This window comes from Solea senegalensis, linkage group LG21, assembly GCF_019176455.1.
Source record: "Solea senegalensis isolate Sse05_10M linkage group LG21, IFAPA_SoseM_1, whole genome shotgun sequence".
Taxonomy (NCBI): Eukaryota; Metazoa; Chordata; class Actinopteri; order Pleuronectiformes; family Soleidae; genus Solea; species Solea senegalensis.
This window is the reverse complement of record NC_058040.1, coordinates 19,140,253-19,157,294: the sequence shown is the minus strand read 5'-3', so window position 1 is coordinate 19,157,294 and position 17,042 is coordinate 19,140,253. Positions and strand designations below refer to the sequence as shown.

The 17,042-nt window shown below is 39.8% G+C and overlaps 2 protein-coding genes across 6 annotated transcripts; one reads left to right on the top strand and one right to left on the bottom strand.

Moving 5' to 3' along the window:
- Positions 1-2,529: 2,529 nt before the first annotated feature.
- LOC122758552 (bromodomain-containing protein 3-like) lies at positions 2,530-9,107 on the bottom strand. 5 transcript variants are annotated; one of them, XM_044012790.1, is made up of 11 exons: positions 8,543-9,107; positions 7,717-8,043; positions 6,902-7,039; positions 6,676-6,811; positions 6,222-6,274; positions 5,824-6,135; positions 5,621-5,749; positions 5,287-5,484; positions 3,345-3,490; positions 2,988-3,262; positions 2,530-2,900 (listed from the first exon to the last, which is right to left on the bottom strand). In XM_044012790.1, the coding sequence occupies exons 2-11, from the start codon at positions 7,909-7,911 to the stop codon at positions 2,809-2,811; spliced, it is 1,674 nt and encodes a 557-aa protein (XP_043868725.1). In that variant the 5' UTR covers positions 7,912-8,043; positions 8,543-9,107; the 3' UTR covers positions 2,530-2,808. The 5 variants fall into 5 exon arrangements, with proteins under 5 accessions (XP_043868725.1, XP_043868729.1, XP_043868724.1 ...); XM_044012794.1 differs by having other exon boundaries at positions 9,020-9,107; XM_044012789.1 differs by having other exon boundaries at positions 9,025-9,107.
- A 318-nt stretch (positions 9,108-9,425) lies between these two features.
- On the top strand, positions 9,426-15,358 carry LOC122787074 (WD repeat-containing protein 5). Its single transcript, XM_044053641.1, has 14 exons — positions 9,426-9,606; positions 10,642-10,754; positions 10,843-10,951; positions 11,064-11,137; positions 12,206-12,295; positions 12,398-12,487; positions 12,572-12,655; positions 12,739-12,794; positions 12,871-12,917; positions 13,047-13,122; positions 13,209-13,242; positions 13,873-13,947; positions 14,051-14,138; positions 14,998-15,358. Exons 2-14 carry the CDS (start codon positions 10,677-10,679, stop codon positions 15,096-15,098), a joined length of 1,002 nt encoding a protein of 333 aa, XP_043909576.1. The 5' UTR covers positions 9,426-9,606; positions 10,642-10,676; the 3' UTR covers positions 15,099-15,358.
- The last annotated feature ends 1,684 nt before the right edge of the window (positions 15,359-17,042 follow it).

Sequence of the window (17,042 nt, the reverse complement as noted above, 5' to 3'; positions counted from 1 at the left end):
CCACGATTGATGAACAGTTCTTTCCTCTTTCCTGTGGAGACTGTATGCACCTGAGAGCTTACCTGTGTTTTTGACGTGTGCTTTTTATTGACATTCCAGTGTATAAGTGAACGAACGAAGAACTGTGTGCGTGAGTGTGTGTACGTACGCGCGAGTGTCGAAATAAAGCCCACTGCATAGAAGTGATACCGTCCCTCTGTCCTTCATGTGTCCTGACCGACACACCATCTTGGAATCAGCTGTCGTCCCTTACCTCCTTTACACTCTCAATAAAAAAACATCTGCACAAAGCAAGCAGATCCACTTTTCTATGTTGATAACAGCATTAAAATGAAGAAATCAAGAGACATTTAGAATAGATACAAATGTGCGATGAATCACCAGTTAACGATGACATTAATGCGGTTAATCACGATTCAATATTTGAATCGTTTGACAGCACTAATTAATACCTGTGATGTTTAACAGCAGGTTTTTGAACGTATGATTAAGGTTAAGATGAAGGTTAAAGTTTAGGTCGTGTGGCTGCTGATGTTCCGCACACATGATTCATTCTACGATGAACAAATGGCCTTTAGTTTGGTCAACGGAGCCTTGAGATCACTTAACCTTTAAATACCACTGAAGATCCTGTCAGACTAAAATACAGCTCATAAATCTTTGATCAGGTCATTTTTCACGTTTGTTCACGACGTTTAAAGAAAGGAGATTTTACTCTGAGCCATTCAAGACAAACTTTATTGACCTGTTTTTATCATTCTCATCATTTCATGTTAGGATTATTGAGAAAGGACATTTTATTTCATGTGTTTTTTCTTTTGTTCTTCTGTCGTGGTTTTATTATATTCATTTCTTTACATATTTAGTTGTAAAAACTGATCAAAGGTTAATCCGCTAATTAGCAATTAAGATTCTTTAAATGTAACATTAGCATAAATCATTGACGTGAACACAAGTGTCTGCATGTGCACTTTATTCTCCACGTCCTGATTTAAAGAGACAACGTGAAACCGCACGAGTTAAACAACAAAAGATCCATTAATGACAGCGTGCATGTGTGTGTGTGCGTGTGTGCATGTGTGTGTGTGTGTGTGTGCGTGAGTGCGTGTGAGTGATGGTCAGAAATGAGCGGTCGTCACTGAAGTCGTGTTATTGATCAGTGTGGAGGTTGTTGAGGTCGATGTTGTCATGTTTGTGTGTCTGCAGTGAACATGAAACTGTGATCACATGGTTTCAGCTCATTTCTCTGTAAATTATTTGAAAGTTTTCTGCGTCGACAAACAAACAACAAACACACAATACTACACAACTGTAATATTATTATTATTATCATGCATTTGTCATGATGTTTCATCTTATTGTCATTCAGGGTGCAGATGTTTACAACAGGTCAAATAAAGAGGTTAAAGGTCACAGTTTTAATCTTTTTAATGATAATACTGTCCATTATTAATTATTATCTGATCTTTTAAAATGATAACGTTATAAAAAGAATTCTTGAGATTCGACGCATGATCACTTACTTAACTATAATGTAATGATACGTGATCGCCATCTTCTGGTTGATCTCTAAACTACAACCACTTTAAACTGCACTGAGTGAGCAGGTTTATTTATATTTTGTATGGTGCCGTTTTATGACTATGGCTTCTCTCTGACAGATTTCCCAGAATGCTCTGGTGTTTTCGTGAGAGTGAACTCAGTGAAGCGTGAAGAAGAAGAAGAAGAAGCAGAAGAAGAAGAAGAAGCAGACGCTTTCTGTACAGCAGCTGAATCTAAAGTCATGCTTTTTAAGATCAACTCAGCTGAAGAAAAACAATAAGATTTAGACCGATTAACCAGCAGATTATATATATGTATATGTACATGTATATTATACATGTACATATACATACAGTATATACATATACATATGAATGTGAAGTTAGATTTGGTCAGAACTGGCTAAAGAAACCAGTGTCAGCCATAAAAACCCACAGGAGTCGACCTTCAGTTAAAACGTCCTCTTGCTCTAATTCATCCTGATGAACGTGTGAATCCAAATTCCACACACTGTTGAATTTGTTCAATCATCAATCGACACACACACACACACACACACACACCAGTCATTCCGACACACAGAATGACTGGTGTGATTCTAACATAGTGCTGAGTCATGACTACAGGAAACAGACGGGTCATCACTCGTCTCACACACACACACACACACGGTCAAAGACACACACACAGGCAGCAACAGTTGTCACAAACTTATTGTGACGCAGCAGTTTGTCGTCTTTAAAAAGTGAGTTCACGTTAGTTAAACTAGATTTGACTTGAAGTGTGTTAAAGACTTTTACTGTGTTTTGCATTAAAGCAGCAATAATATCAACACTTATGACGTCATCTGTCTGTCTATGATCCAAACAACTGCAGATCAGAATCATTTCAAACAATCATCTGTTTACTACTGTGGGATTTCAACTTGATTGAGACAGGTCAAAGGTCACAGCTGCCACTGACAGAAGAACGCGACGACACCACGAGTGAAAGTGTTGAAAAACAGACTTTTATTGTCGTTTGTAACAAACTGGAGACAAACTTAGATTTTTTCTTGAACTCAGCAGGAAGCGCCATCAGGCTGTTTGATGAAGAAGAAACTCAAAGAGCAGAAAGTGACAGATAATCACACATTTACAACACAATCCACTTTGAATACAAAACACAGACATTTTCAACACGGTGAAAAGAATACAAAAATAAACATGTTTAACATTTGTGAGGAACTCTCCTCCTGTGAGAAGAAGAAATAAATAAAAGACACTTTCACGAGTCAGCGGCGTCGGAGGTGAAGTCAGAGCTGCCGGAGTCTGAGTCTGAAGAACTGCTGCTGCCCGCGTGATGAGACGCAGCTTTTTCTGAAACAAGAGAAACAAAAAATACAACACAGCTTAGAAAGGATTCTGGTTTCAAGTTCTTCAAACTTCCCTCACATAAACTCTTACTTTGAAACTTCAGGAACGTCCGGTACAGACAGGACTTGACGTAATGCTCCAGCTCCCTCAGAGTCGACGGCTTCAGTCTCTCAAAGTCGATCTCGATCTCGTCCGGGTTGGCGTCGTACATCGACGGCTCTCGTGACTTCAGGATGTGCACGACGTGACCCAGCTTCGTACCCGCGAGACGGTTAATGTCCAGACTCAGCTGGTGTTTCTCGTCGTACGTCATCGGCAGAGACTCGTCGTCAGAATCCCACTTTTTACTTCCCATCACCGAGTTCCTGAAATTCCAACATGAAGCGTCAAAAGTCTCTGTGGAGGAAACTTAACTTCATGTAAATCAAGTTATGAAAACTGTCAGACCTGCACATGGAGAGTGAAGCGCTCCGTGAACGAGTGCTGCCTTTGTTTTGCCCCTCGTTCTTTCTCTTGCTCTTTTCTTTCTTCTTTGTTGGTTTAATGGGCGGGGCTTCAGAGAGCTCAGTCAGCTGTTCGTGAACAGCTTTCAGCTAAATACAGAGTCAGTACAAATGTGTTACCGCGGTGCCACAAATACAAACACCAAGGGAAATAAACGCACGATAAAAACAACAGAGATGTTTGACATCTCTTGTCCTTCTTCTTCTGATCGTTTTCAGCAGGCTGTAACACTGAGGTGCAGTGCTGCCCTCTACAGCTCACAGCTCACAGTTCTTGCCCAGTTTGTGTACATGTTACAGTAAAGTGTGTCACAGAGATGAGGTTGTTCCATGTTCCATGAGATTTAGAATCCCAGGTACTGGTCAGTGGTGGGCTGTCGGGGCCAGCAGGGTCTTCTCTGCTGGGCCCCAAAATCACAGAAGGAAATGTTTTAAAGTGGACATATTATACCCTATTTCCCCCATTAAAATAGTTCCTTTACAGCTCTATTCGTCTCCCCCTCCCTCCACTAGCTCTCTGACAATATCAACATGTCAGCGAGAGTGCCGTCACAGGAAGAGACATCCTACATAAGGATCGAGCCGAACACTGTCCAACTGTAAATCAGTTAAAAACACTTAGGAACAGAAGATCAGCGGTGACACAGAGAGTGCAGCACCGCTGATCGCCACCGCGGATCGCCAGCGGCGCGCTGAATAAACTGTATGTTGCTGTATCAGACCGGAGACTGTGCTCCGGTGCTGCGGCGAGCTGGCTATCAGCGGTGACACAGAGAGTGCAGCACCGCTGATCGCCAGCTCACCGGAGCACCGGAGGTGGTGCGGTGGTGAGGTCTCCGGAGCACAGTCTCCGATCTGATACAGCAACATACAGTTTATTCAGCGGTTTAGGCTGTTTAGGCTATCGGTGACACAGAGAGTGTAGCACCGCTGCACAGAGAGTGCAGCACCGCTGATCGTCAGCGGCGAGCTGCATAAACAGCTGCTTTATGTGATTGTATCAGACTGAGTGCAGCCACCAACAGCACACTTGTCCCGCCGCGTTGACATAATACCGCTCTTCCTCCCTCGCCTGCACTCTCGCAGGGACAAGGTGGAGCTAAGGTGGAGCTTGCGAAGTAAACGTACTGGTGGGGCGGTAACATTTGCGGTGAAATGCGCATGCTGACGTCATAAGTGCAGGGAATTCAACATCGAGCGTTTTATCGCCTATACTTACATTAAGCGGAACCATGAAAACATAACTGAGTATTGTTTTTCCACACTTTGGCGACTGGTAGGGCCCCCAGAGTCCCAAATATCAGTATTAAAATGGTTAAAAAGTTGATTTTGCATAATATGTCCCCTTTAATCATGAAATGAATGTGTGTCTGAATGTGTCTGAATTCCATCACTTTTTCAGTACATTACGATTATATTTCCAGAAATAATGTGCTTATTTTTTATAAAGCTGAGCTGGATTTTCCATATGTCATTAAACGCATCACAGCTCCGTGGACCTGCTCTCGCGTTATTGCTGACCTTAAGTTGAAGCTGCCGCTTCCTATTTGGTTAGAACTTTGACTGACGTGTCATCAGCCAATCAGTGACAGGACGCCGCGTGTGTCTGGTGCTAGCTCCCGCTGATGTCATCAACGAAGTTTATTAGAACTGGCGGGTTTTTCTGCGCGATGTGACTGAACTAAGCTATGCTGCGTTCTGTCCACATGAGTGCAAAAGCCCAGCCCGACACGCTGTGGAGCGCGAGCCCCGAGATGGTGAAATGCTTTGATATGCATACTGTGTGTTGCTGTTATAATGCACAGCGGTGTGTGCGTGTGCAGATCAACTGTCTCGTTGGTGCATTTGTGTGTGAGTGTTGTTTATTTTCATGAACATGAACTCACCTGCTCTGCACCCACTTGCTCTTGAAACTCAGCGAGTCTCGTGGCTCGTTCCTCCGCCGAGTCCGATGTGTCTCTGCCGGACGAAGTGCCGCCGCTGATCCGGCCGAAACTTCCATTCTTAGTGGACTGTGGAGTCAGCGCCGACGTCAGGTCCACGGGCTCGTCCGGCATCTTTGCAAACCTCTTCTCAAACACGCCCTGAGACACACACACAAACAAACACGCACATGCGTGCACACACACACACACACACACACACACACACACGAGGGGAAGAATCAGCAGCGTTTTCTTCTTCTCTTTAAAACATGAGGTGAAGTCGTGAGAGCGTCACCTGCAGTTCTCTGGCGTTGTAGACGACCACGTGATCAGGAGGGTTGTATTTGTAGCAGTTGGAAAAAATCAGCCGAACATCTGCAGCGAAACTTTGAGTGTCTCTGTATTCTCCTCCGTCCATTTTTTTCTATAAAATAAATGGCCGTTAACTACAGCTGAAGACTGTGTGTGTGTGTGATGTAAAAATGTGTGTTTGTGTACTTTAACAGTGCCGAGGTCCATGGGGTATTTGATGATGTCATGATAATCGTGCAGAGCCAGAGCTTCAGCGTCCACCGGCTTGTAGAAGGGCCAGGCGTAGGCGGCGTGTTTCTTTGAGAGCATTTCCTTCAGTATGTCGTTGCAGTATTTGAGCTGTTTGCTGGATCCGCTCTGCTCCGTCTGTTTCTGCAACAAATCCTTCTCCTCTAAGTCCCGCCTCCTCTTGTTTTCAGGCAAATCGCTCGGACTGGTCGCGAGCGGCGACGGCAAATCAGATGACGGCGCTCGTTCCTTCCTTTTCAGGCCTTTCTTCTTCATTCATACAAAAGAAAAACAGTCAAGTCAAGTTCTCCTCAGACTCTCTTTTACATTTATACCACAGATGGACAAAGACTCACTTTTGTGGATGCTGTAGCTGAAGGACATGAGGTCACAGTTCCCGCCTGTCCAGCTGCAGATCAGCATTTACACATATGGTGATGATATTAATGAGGGTTCAACTGTAAATAATTCTCAGTTGTTCACTGCTTTCACCTTCACTTTTTCGGATTCTACACAGGGAGGCTCAAGTGTGAATGAACAATTGTTTTCAGAATCGATGAATCTGTCAATTTGTTTGGTTTTGTTTGGTCCATAAGGCTGTGGTGCCGTGAACTATATATATATATATATATATATATATAAATATGTATATGTATATGTATATGTATATATACATATATATATACATATACACATACATATATACATATATATATATATATATACATATGTATATATACATACACACATATATAGATAGAGAGAGAGATGATATATCATATACAGCTTTTACATGTAATGGTTTATAACCTGCAGCGCTGATTTTCTTGCCCTTCCCTTTCGCTGCATGAGGTAAAATCTCCACTTCTCTCTGAGGCATCTGGGACACTTTCTGTAAGTAAATCTTCTCCACAGCGAGCGCCATCAGCACGATGTCATCTGTTGGCTGAAAGACAGATTTAAAAGAAAATCTGTGAGGGTTTCATCTGTGTGCTACCACAGTGAGACATGAACTTGTATGTGTGACTCTGCTCACCTTGTTGTATATGTAGCAGTTGGTGAACATGGTGTTGAAGTCTTGCATACATTCACTAGCGCTGTAGTAGTAGTTGTTCTCCAGGCGTTTCTTGATGGTTCCCATGTCCATTGGAGATGTTATTATCGTATGATAATCCTGATTAAAGACAAATAATCCACACACGTCAGATCAATGAATCACAGATTCATAAGCCTGACAGTGTCAGTGAAATAGCGGATAGAGGATTCACGGATTTCTGCCTTCACGGTAATCTCAAATTATTACGGATAATCCAGCCCCTAGTTTGAAACTGATTAATAATTATTAATAATCTGTAAGTAAAAAAAATGAGCAACAAACTTTATGTTATGTATGTTTATGTAACTTTAGGTTTGGAAATAAGTTACAGGCTTAAATATGAAAGATGGTGCATGTTGTATGATTTCTGTACGAGAGGAAGAAAATTAAACAACTTAGAAAAGAGCCTCGAGCCGTGATAAAAGATTAAAATGGGAAGAAAAACCACATATGACATTTTAGACTGATCACAGTTACAGGTTTCTCACAACTGTTATCTGCTTTTATTTGTTTTGAAGTAATGGTTTTAATAAAGGAGATTTTATATATATATATATATATATATATATATATATATATATATATATATATATATATATATATATATAAGAGCTCAGGTTTTTATTCTGTGATTTGTTTTCTAAGGTTTTTTTCCTGGCAAAATCAGTGAACATCCATGCTCAATTAAAACTGTTTGTTATGTGTTCTTTAACATTCGGCTCTGAAAGCTTGAAGAACATTTACAGATTACTCACTGGTAATCCCAGAGTGACGGCATCAACGGGCTGGTAGAACGGCCAGGCAAACTGATGGCGCCACAGTGACTTGATCACCACGTTGAGCATGTACTGCAGCTGGTTGGTTCTGCGGCCGGACATGTTTGGGTTGGTGACCTCAGGAGGAGGAGGGTTCATGACCTGTGGAAGACCTGGGCCTGGATGCGCTGACATGGTGGCGGTGTCAGGAGACGATGGTCTCTGTTATCTTCTGTGAATCCTGCGGCGCTCGTCTCCCAGCTCATCAAAAGCTCCCGGGAAACATCGGCAAACTTCACACATACTTTTCATACCACGCTCAGTGACCTGTTGACAAATGTAGAAAAAAGACTGTTAGTGTCGTACGAGTGTCGCACAGATCTTCTAAAATAAAAAACCTCAGTTTTGCAGTTTTCGCATCAGACAAACAAAATACTAACACAGCATTAAGGCCACTCATGTTGTGTTTCATCGCCTTATTCATACAAGCAACATCACTGATTTCATAATGACTCAGTAAAATCAATATCTCTGACTATGTGTAAAGATTCTTATTTCAAATGTTTACTGAAACACACGTATCCTTAGTAGGTTTATTTCAATACATTAAGTGAAAGATTCTGGTTACACTTTTAACAATTTGAATCTATTATATTAGTGACATATTTTCATATAACACCCACATTTCAAACCTCTAACCAAATCCCAAAATACTATTTTAGCACATATTATTTACATCTGTTCTTATTCTTTATATTACTCCTACTAAATGTGTTTATCTTATATTATCACATGAAAGTAAAACTTACTAATATTACATATTTACCTGAAAGTGTGAACATGCAGCTGTAAAGATAACTTGAAATATATTTACTGACATAAAATCGGACTTTTCTTTTTTGACGCTCAGAGAAGCTAACTGTAATTAGCACGGTGAGCTACAGTAGTTAGGTGTCGCTTTGTTGTTATTTTAAAAATCACGGTGATAAACAACAACACAAGTGCTAACACTTTCACGAGCACTAACAGAGATGCTATTACGGGGTGTAGCTAATGCTAACAGTCCACAAAGTTTAACATGAAATTCTTGCTGAAGCTAACATTGCTAAAACAACAGCGGGGAAATAAACATTTAATGTTCGACAGGTAAAAACCGGTAAAGGTGAAACACGAGAGTGACTTTAACTCTTTAACTTTAGCTAACACACACACGTAGATATTTGTCGCTAAAGCTAACCTAGCATGAGTTAGAGCGTGTTAATGTGTCGCAGGTGTGAATGTGAAACAAATAAAGAAGACAAACTTCACTTATTTAACTTTATCTGAGATGAGGAGACGCTGAAGAGGAGGAGGAGGAGGAGGAGGAGGGACGGACACACACACACGGCCAAGTTAGCCACGGCTAAAGCTACACACGCACACACCCCCGTCCTCCAGCAGCAAATTCTTCTTCTCCTTTGTTTGGCAAATTCGCCGTTAAAAAAACGGCGTAAACACGCATAGCGCCACCTACAGGACTGGAGTGCGGGACAAAGTGTTGTTTTCGTTATTATTTTTCTTTCCATATCATATACAAAACAAAAAACATATTTTTGTGTTAATGCATTAATTTATTTCGCCAGAATAAGGACGCATTCGTCTGAATGAAGTTGATTTTGGACATTTTTATCCCTCATGACTTGCCGTTCCTCCTGAGCGGTTTGCGCATGCGCGTAGCTGCAGCAGCTTGTGTCCACATATTCCCCGCTTCTCGTTGTTCCCGTGAAACATCCACCAGCGGGTTTTGTTGTCTTTTCAATGGCCTCGTGAATCAAAGTGCGTGTTTTTATCTCGTCAGTGGATTAATAAGTGAACATTTACAGTGCGAGTTTGAAGCTGCAGTCAAATCACGTGAGTATTGAGTCTCGTTTTGTGTGATTGTCATTGTTTGAATGGAGGGGCCTTTCAGTGGCTCCATAAATCATCTTTAAAAGCCACCATTTTAAATATTTCATCTTTATTTATCAGCACGAGCCTCTTCTTCTCTCTTCATGTCGCAGTTTGAACCATAAATGTTGATAATATCATAAATGTGTAAACTGAGAAGCTCAGTCCTCAGGCCTTTGTTTGAGTTTCTCTTAAAACACACGTGTCATTTAAACAAGTATCAAAGTCACAATCTGACAAATGAACAGAAACTCGGTGTCAAATGTTTGTTTATTGTGCTAGAAGAGGTTATTAGCGTTAGCCCGCTAAAGCCAAACAAACCCGTGACGTCACCTGTGTTTAATCACAATTCTATTAAAATACAATTTATTATTAAAGTTGTAATTAAACCATTTGTAGTAAAAGACACAACGAACAATAAGAACATTACATTATAATTACGTTATTACATTTATACAAAAACACTTAATCTAACGATCTAAAGATTCTGTGAACTGGGTCTTTATTTTTCAATTTTTATATAATTATTAGAACAGTAATTACACATATGAACAAGTACAACAGATATACATACACACACATATATACATATACATACATATATGTGTGTGTATATATATATATATGTATACACTTATGTCACTTATTTTCTCGATTAATCTATGAATCGTTTGCTCCATAAAATGATCAGAAAAACTTAAAAAATGTTGTTTGGTGTTCGTCAAAGCTGGAAATGATGATGTTCTCAAACGTCTTGTTTTGTCCACAAACCAAAATGATTCACTTTTAATGATTTTTGTTATCCAGAGCAAAGAAATGAAGAAAATAGTCACATTTAAGGAGCTTAAACAATCAGAAATCTTGTTTTAATCATGGAAAAAAAGCTTCAAACCAATTAATCGATTATCAAAATAGTTGTTGATTAATTAGTAGTAACCGATTAATAATGGATTAATTGTTTCAGCTCTAACTCAAATATCTGCTTCTTCTCCGTGTCAGGGTCTTGAACAATAGATGCCAATTGTTTCATCACCATGGCAACGGAAGATAAGAAACCAGAGACTGACACCAAACCTCCAGTTGTGCCGTCAGCGTCTTCCAGTCAAAGCAAGGTTTGGATTTGTGTCGTTGTCAGTGTTTGTTTCTCTCCTGCTCACTCATCAGTTCATGTTAATGACGTCAGCTTGTTTTCATTTCCAGTCTGCACCCGCCAAACCAAACTACAGCCTGAAGTTCACGCTGGCCGGTCACACCAAAGCTGTCTCCTCGGTCAAATTCAGTCCCAGTGGAGAGTGGCTCGCCAGCTCCTGTCAGTTTTCACTGAGCACTTTGAGTCACAAACAAAGTTTCACTCTCACTGTCTTTCACTGTGGATGAATGAATTATTCTGCAACAATGACACCATTATTCTGTCTTTACAGCTGCCGATAAACTCATCAAAATCTGGGGAGCTTATGACGGCAAGTTTGAGAAAACCATAGCTGGACACAAACTCGTGAGTTTCTTCTTTAGTGTTTCATGTTTGAATAAAGTGTTTGTGATAAGATTTTTGTAGCATCTTTGATGATAAACATCCGAATAATAATAATAATAATAATAACTAATTATTATCATTATTATTATTGTTATCATAATAAACATCCTGTTCAGTCTTCAGGCTCAGAGTCAAAACTAACGAATGCATCATTCTGTTAGTTCCATGTTCAGTGATCAGTGCTTATGGTTCTTCAATTCAGTTTTATTTGTATAGCGCCAAATCATAACATACATGATCTCAGGTCTGTACATAGACAACATCAAGGAGAGCAGAGAACACAACAGTTCACACAATGAGCAAACACTAGGCATCAGTGGAGAGAAAAAACTCCCTCTTAACAGAAGAAGAAATCTCTGACAGAACCAGACTCAGAGATGTGCCGTCATCTGCCTCGACCGGTTGGGGTGAAAGGAAAATGGGGGACAGAGGAGAGGTGGGGGACAGAAAGGGGGGAGAGAAAGGACAAGAGGGAGATGAGGTAGAGACAGAAGAGAGAGAGAGACCAGCAGCAGATACACAACAACTGTATCAAGTTACAAGTTTATACAGTTAATGATATCGACTTTTAATTATAGCACAATAATAATGGTGATGATATCTTTTCTTAATGACTTTTTTTTTTATACTGTTCATTGTTTCTTATGGCGCAAATGTAAAATTTGATCTGGATTGTATTTATGTGTGCTGTGTGCATCTCAACAGAGCAACAGCAAAATCCTTGAGGGACAAAAACCTCAGAAATTAACTGAGATGAATAATTCGAGAAACAAACCTCCACCAAGGCCATGCAGTTTCCCACAGTCAATACCCATCAATATAATATTATTCCTAACATTGAGTTTTATGTTTTTATATCCAAATACTTAACAAAAGCCTTGGAACCCTTCCGTCCTTCAAGGTTTGTTTATACACTGACAGACAAACACAGCATCCTTGAAAAGTCTCTAAAACAGCGACGACAACATCGACGAGGTCAACCCTGGTTTGTGTTGCATATGTAACTCATTATTTGCTGTGAATGGACAGGGAATCTCAGACGTGGCCTGGTCCTCTGACTCCAACCTCCTGGTCTCTGCGTCGGACGATAAAACTCTGAAGATCTGGGACGTCAGCTCAGTTGAGTAGCTGTCTGTGCGGTGTTGTGATGTAGAGTGTGATCAGTTGGCTCATCTTTCATCTCCGCTGACAGTTATTTGGTCTCATTTCTCTTTTCTCCAGGGAAAATGTCTAAAAACTCTAAAAGGCCACAGTAACTACGTCTTCTGCTGCAACTTCAACCCTCAGTCTAACCTGATCGTGTCAGGGTCGGTGAGTAGGAAACAGCAGATGGAAACCAGATGTTGGTCCTGTGTGGTTTTGACAGAAATGACCAGCGTCTGTTTTTGTCTCTAGTTTGATGAGAGTGTGAGGATATGGGACGTGAAGACGGGGAAATGTCTGAAAACTCTGCCGGCGCACTCTGACCCCGTCTCTGCTGTACGTGCTCTCCTTTTCTTTTGACTGAATGTCGTAAAGCTCAGCACGGTCTCACTGATGGTGAGGATTTGTTTTGTTCACAGGTTCATTTCAACAGAGACGGATCTCTGATCGTGTCCAGCAGCTACGACGGCCTCTGGTTAGTTTTTGAATGTCATCCATAGAATTCCTTCTGACTGGCAAAGAAAATGTATTAACTTGTTTCATATTCACAGTCGGATCTGGGACACAGCGTCGGGACAGTGTTTGAAGACACTCATAGGTAATAAGACATGGACAAGTCCGCAGCATTGTCCTCGCTCTGTCTCTCCATGAACACGTTTGAGATTAACGGTCAGATTACAGATTACAGCTCACATTTATAACGTGTTTATTTTCTGTCTCTCGTCAGACGACGACAACCCTCCCGTGTCCTTCGTCAAGTTTTCTCCAAACGGCAAATACATCCTCGCTGCTACACTGGACAAGTGAGTTTTACACCAGCAGGGGGCAGTGTACCGTCACAGCTGCAGACTGTATGTGTGTGACTGACTGTGCTGTTTTTGTTTTCCAGCACACTGAAACTGTGGGACTACAGTAAAGGAAAGGTGAGCCGCTGCCACAGCTTTTAAATCACATGTTTTTATGAGTTGATCTTGTTCCTTTCAGAGTTTTCTTGTGTATATATTAGTTCTTTTGTGACCTTTGCCCTCTTCCTCTCACTGTGCTGTACCTAATATAAAGACCGTCCACTTTTCTATGTAATCGTGAGTTAACTGTGACATTAATCAGATTAATCGCGAGTTAACGATGACATTAATGCGAATAATCGTGCGTTATCTGTGACATTCATCCGATTAATCATGAGTTAACGTGACATAATGCGAATAATCGTGAGTTAACTATGACATTAATGCGCTATGAGTTAACTAATTAATGCGAATAGTTATCTGTGACATTCATCCGATTAATCGCGAGTTAACTATGACATTAATGCGAATAATCGTGAGTTAACTATGACATTAATGCGAATAATCGTGCGTTATCTGTGACATTAATCCTATTAATTGTGAGTTATCTGTGACATTCATCCGATTAATCGCGAGTTAACTGTGACATTAATGCGAATAATCGTGAGTTAACTGTGACATTAATGCGATTAAACGTGATTAAATATTTGAATCGTTGACAGCACTAATATTTATCGTTGATGTTTTTATCACGTTCTTCTGTTCCAGTGTTTGAAAACATACACGGGCCATAAAAACGAGAAGTACTGCATATTTGCTAATTTCTCTGTCACAGGCGGAAAGGTAAGAATATTTCTCTTATTTTATTGATTAAATCATGAAGTCTTTATGTTTTTAAAGTCACTGACGTTAGTTGTGTGCTTTTGTGTGCGTCTCTCTCTCTTAGTGGATCGTGTCGGGTTCAGAGGACAACATGGTTTATATCTGGAACCTGCAGACCAAGGAGATTGTGCAGAAACTGCAGGGACACACAGGTGACGCACACGCACACTTTAACCCTCAAGAGTTCCTTTAAAAAACTTCCTCATTTGTTCCTAGTGGCAGAAAATGTCACCTTGCCAAAAAACTGCTGTAAAAGTATTATATGTTAATATTTTCCCACTTTAAATGAGTCAATCTTTCAAAGCTACTTCAGTCTGAAATATACATATTAAGTATTAATAATATTTTTTAAATCTTTAACACTTTAAAGGTTTGTTTTCACAAATCTACTGGGTTTTTTTTATTGAAAAAAATAAAAAAATCTTTTCAAGGGGAATTTGATTATAAATACTATTAGGCCTTGAGATGGTCAATGATATAAAAACATTATATATTAATATTTTTTCCACTTGAAGTATGCATATCACATTTTAATCATGTTTTTTTAAAATGTTAACCCTTTAAAGGCCAGTTTGTGTAAAACTGTTTGGAAATAATTGTTTAAGTTTCTTTTTGTGTTTTTTGGATAGAAAAACAGTGGAGTTGTGAGAACAAACTGGCCTTTAAAGGGTTAACATTTGAAGAATATTGTGATAAAATGTGATCTATATATTTCAGGCTTTAAAAGACTGACTTTGAAAGTTGTAGTTTGGTTTTTACAGCTGTTTCTGGGACGGTGGCGTTTTCTGCGTTTTCATTTTAGGCTAATTGAAGAACCTGAGATGACACTTTTGAAGTTTACCAAACATTAATTTCCTCTGGAAAATTTGAGCTATATTCATTCAACACAATTAAAAACAGAATGGCTGAAAAATGGCCCAGGAACTCTTCAGGGTGAACCCTGATTTCTAGACGATTGTGTTTGTGTTTGTTTTTGTGTTTGTGTTTTGATTTGTCGTGTCCTCTGTGCAGACGTGGTCATCTCGACCGCCTGTCACCCGACAGAGAACATCATCGCGTCTGCGGCTTTAGAAAACGACAAAACCATCAAGCTATGGAGGAGCGACTGCTAAGTTCTTCAGCCTTCACGTTTGTTTTTGTCTCTTCGCTAACAAACAGAAAACCACAGCAGAGACATTTCAGAGACACGCCGGTCTGTCCTCGTCTGTCTTCTGTCTCTGATGGTGACAGTAGTTACAGTGTTTCTCTGGTGCTTCGGTGTTTTCTGTTGTTATTTTGTAATCACTGTATTAACATGCTCACCAGCTCTCACACACACACACACACACACACACACTTTGTTTTTCTACAATAAATTTAATGCTCATTTCTACTTTTTTCCTTTTTTAAAGTTGAACTGTTTGTAGCATCAGTGTCATGGCTTCATGTTTAAAGGTCCAGTCTGTAAACATGTTTATTAAAGTGATTTTACACATTATTTTTGCTTCAATTTCTGACAAATGAAAATAAATTCAGCTAAATTTTACACACTGGACCTTTTAAGTGAACCATCTGAACAAATAATAACCTTTTTTTTTCCCCTTCAATGTAAATTATTATAAATAATGTCTTTTTTTTTTCAGGCTCAATAATTAGGAATTTAGTTTAAACTTGAAATAATAATAATAATGTCATTAAATTTAACTCCATCTTCACAAACAAATGTCAGTGTTTCACAGTTACCATGGTGACCAAATGCAGTTCTTTTGTGATGTAGTTTTTGTACATATTCACTGTCAGTGTTTGTTGTGAACGTGTGAAACGTCAGGTTCTGTGGTGAGTGACAGCTGTCACCTGCGACTCAATAAAACACTTTTCTATGTTCAGTGTCGCTGCGTCACAAACACCATCACATGATCCTTTTTTAATCATCATTTATTTATCAGTCCATGAAAGAACATCAGAGAACGACCCACAAACAACAGATGACAAAAATAAAACCAAAGTAAAAGGCGACACGGTTACCATGGAGACGAGGCCGCAGCGTTCACGCGAGTCCACAGACGAGAAGGCGGAGAAACAGCGCAGAAGCAGAAGAACGCAGAAAATCACCTTTGTACAAAAATAGATCCTTTTTTTTTGTTTCTTTTTATACATTTTACAGAAAAACAGTGACATTTAATGACCTTTGACCTTTAGAGGCGCTGCCGTGATTCTGCTGACTCATCAACAGTAAAGAAAACGCTGAGTCGCCCTCTCTCTTCATCAACACACGTGTGTTGATATATAATTATAAATATATACACATATACATATTAACAAAATAGAGCTTTAGGTTATAAAGCGTTCATGTAGGTTTATCATCATCATCATCATCATCATCATCATCATCATGGTTTATGGCTTTAAACACCTGTGAGAGCAGGAAACAGCATTTTTATCTGCTTTGATTTTTCTTTAGTTGTGAAAAAGCTTCAGTCGATACTTTTGAAGACAAAACAGTAATCCTTCCCCAGATTAGAATAAACACTGTCAACTCTGTAGATTATTAATCCTAAAACAACAAAAGCCAATAGATGAAGTTATTGCTTCTTATTTTCAGTTGTAAAGAGCGCTGACACTGAGGTTTTATCTGAAGAAACAACAGAAGAAGAAGAATAACACTGTTTTAAAAGAAGAGTTCAAGTCATGTTGCAGTGCTGCTTCTCCTCCACTAGAGGGAGCCACAGCAGAAAAGGGACAGATCATGGAGCCTGAAATAATTTCAAACTTCTCAGCTCCACAACGATCTTCACTTTCTCTGACTGACGGCACAGTGGGAGCCCTCAGCTCAGGGGCCCCCAGCTCAGGGGCCCCTCAGTGTTGAGGGTCTGTGAAACTGGCCCAGAATCACAGTGGAAATAAACACTGGTGTTTTTTTAAATCCTGCTTCCTTTTGAGTCAAGACTTAAAAAAGTGAAACTTTATTTTAAAAACACAATCTAAAGTTTAAGTGACGCTAGAATTTAAAGCAATCACAAAATATTACACTGTAAAAGTTAAAGCAGTAGAAAAACCATGATTATTAGATTTTAATA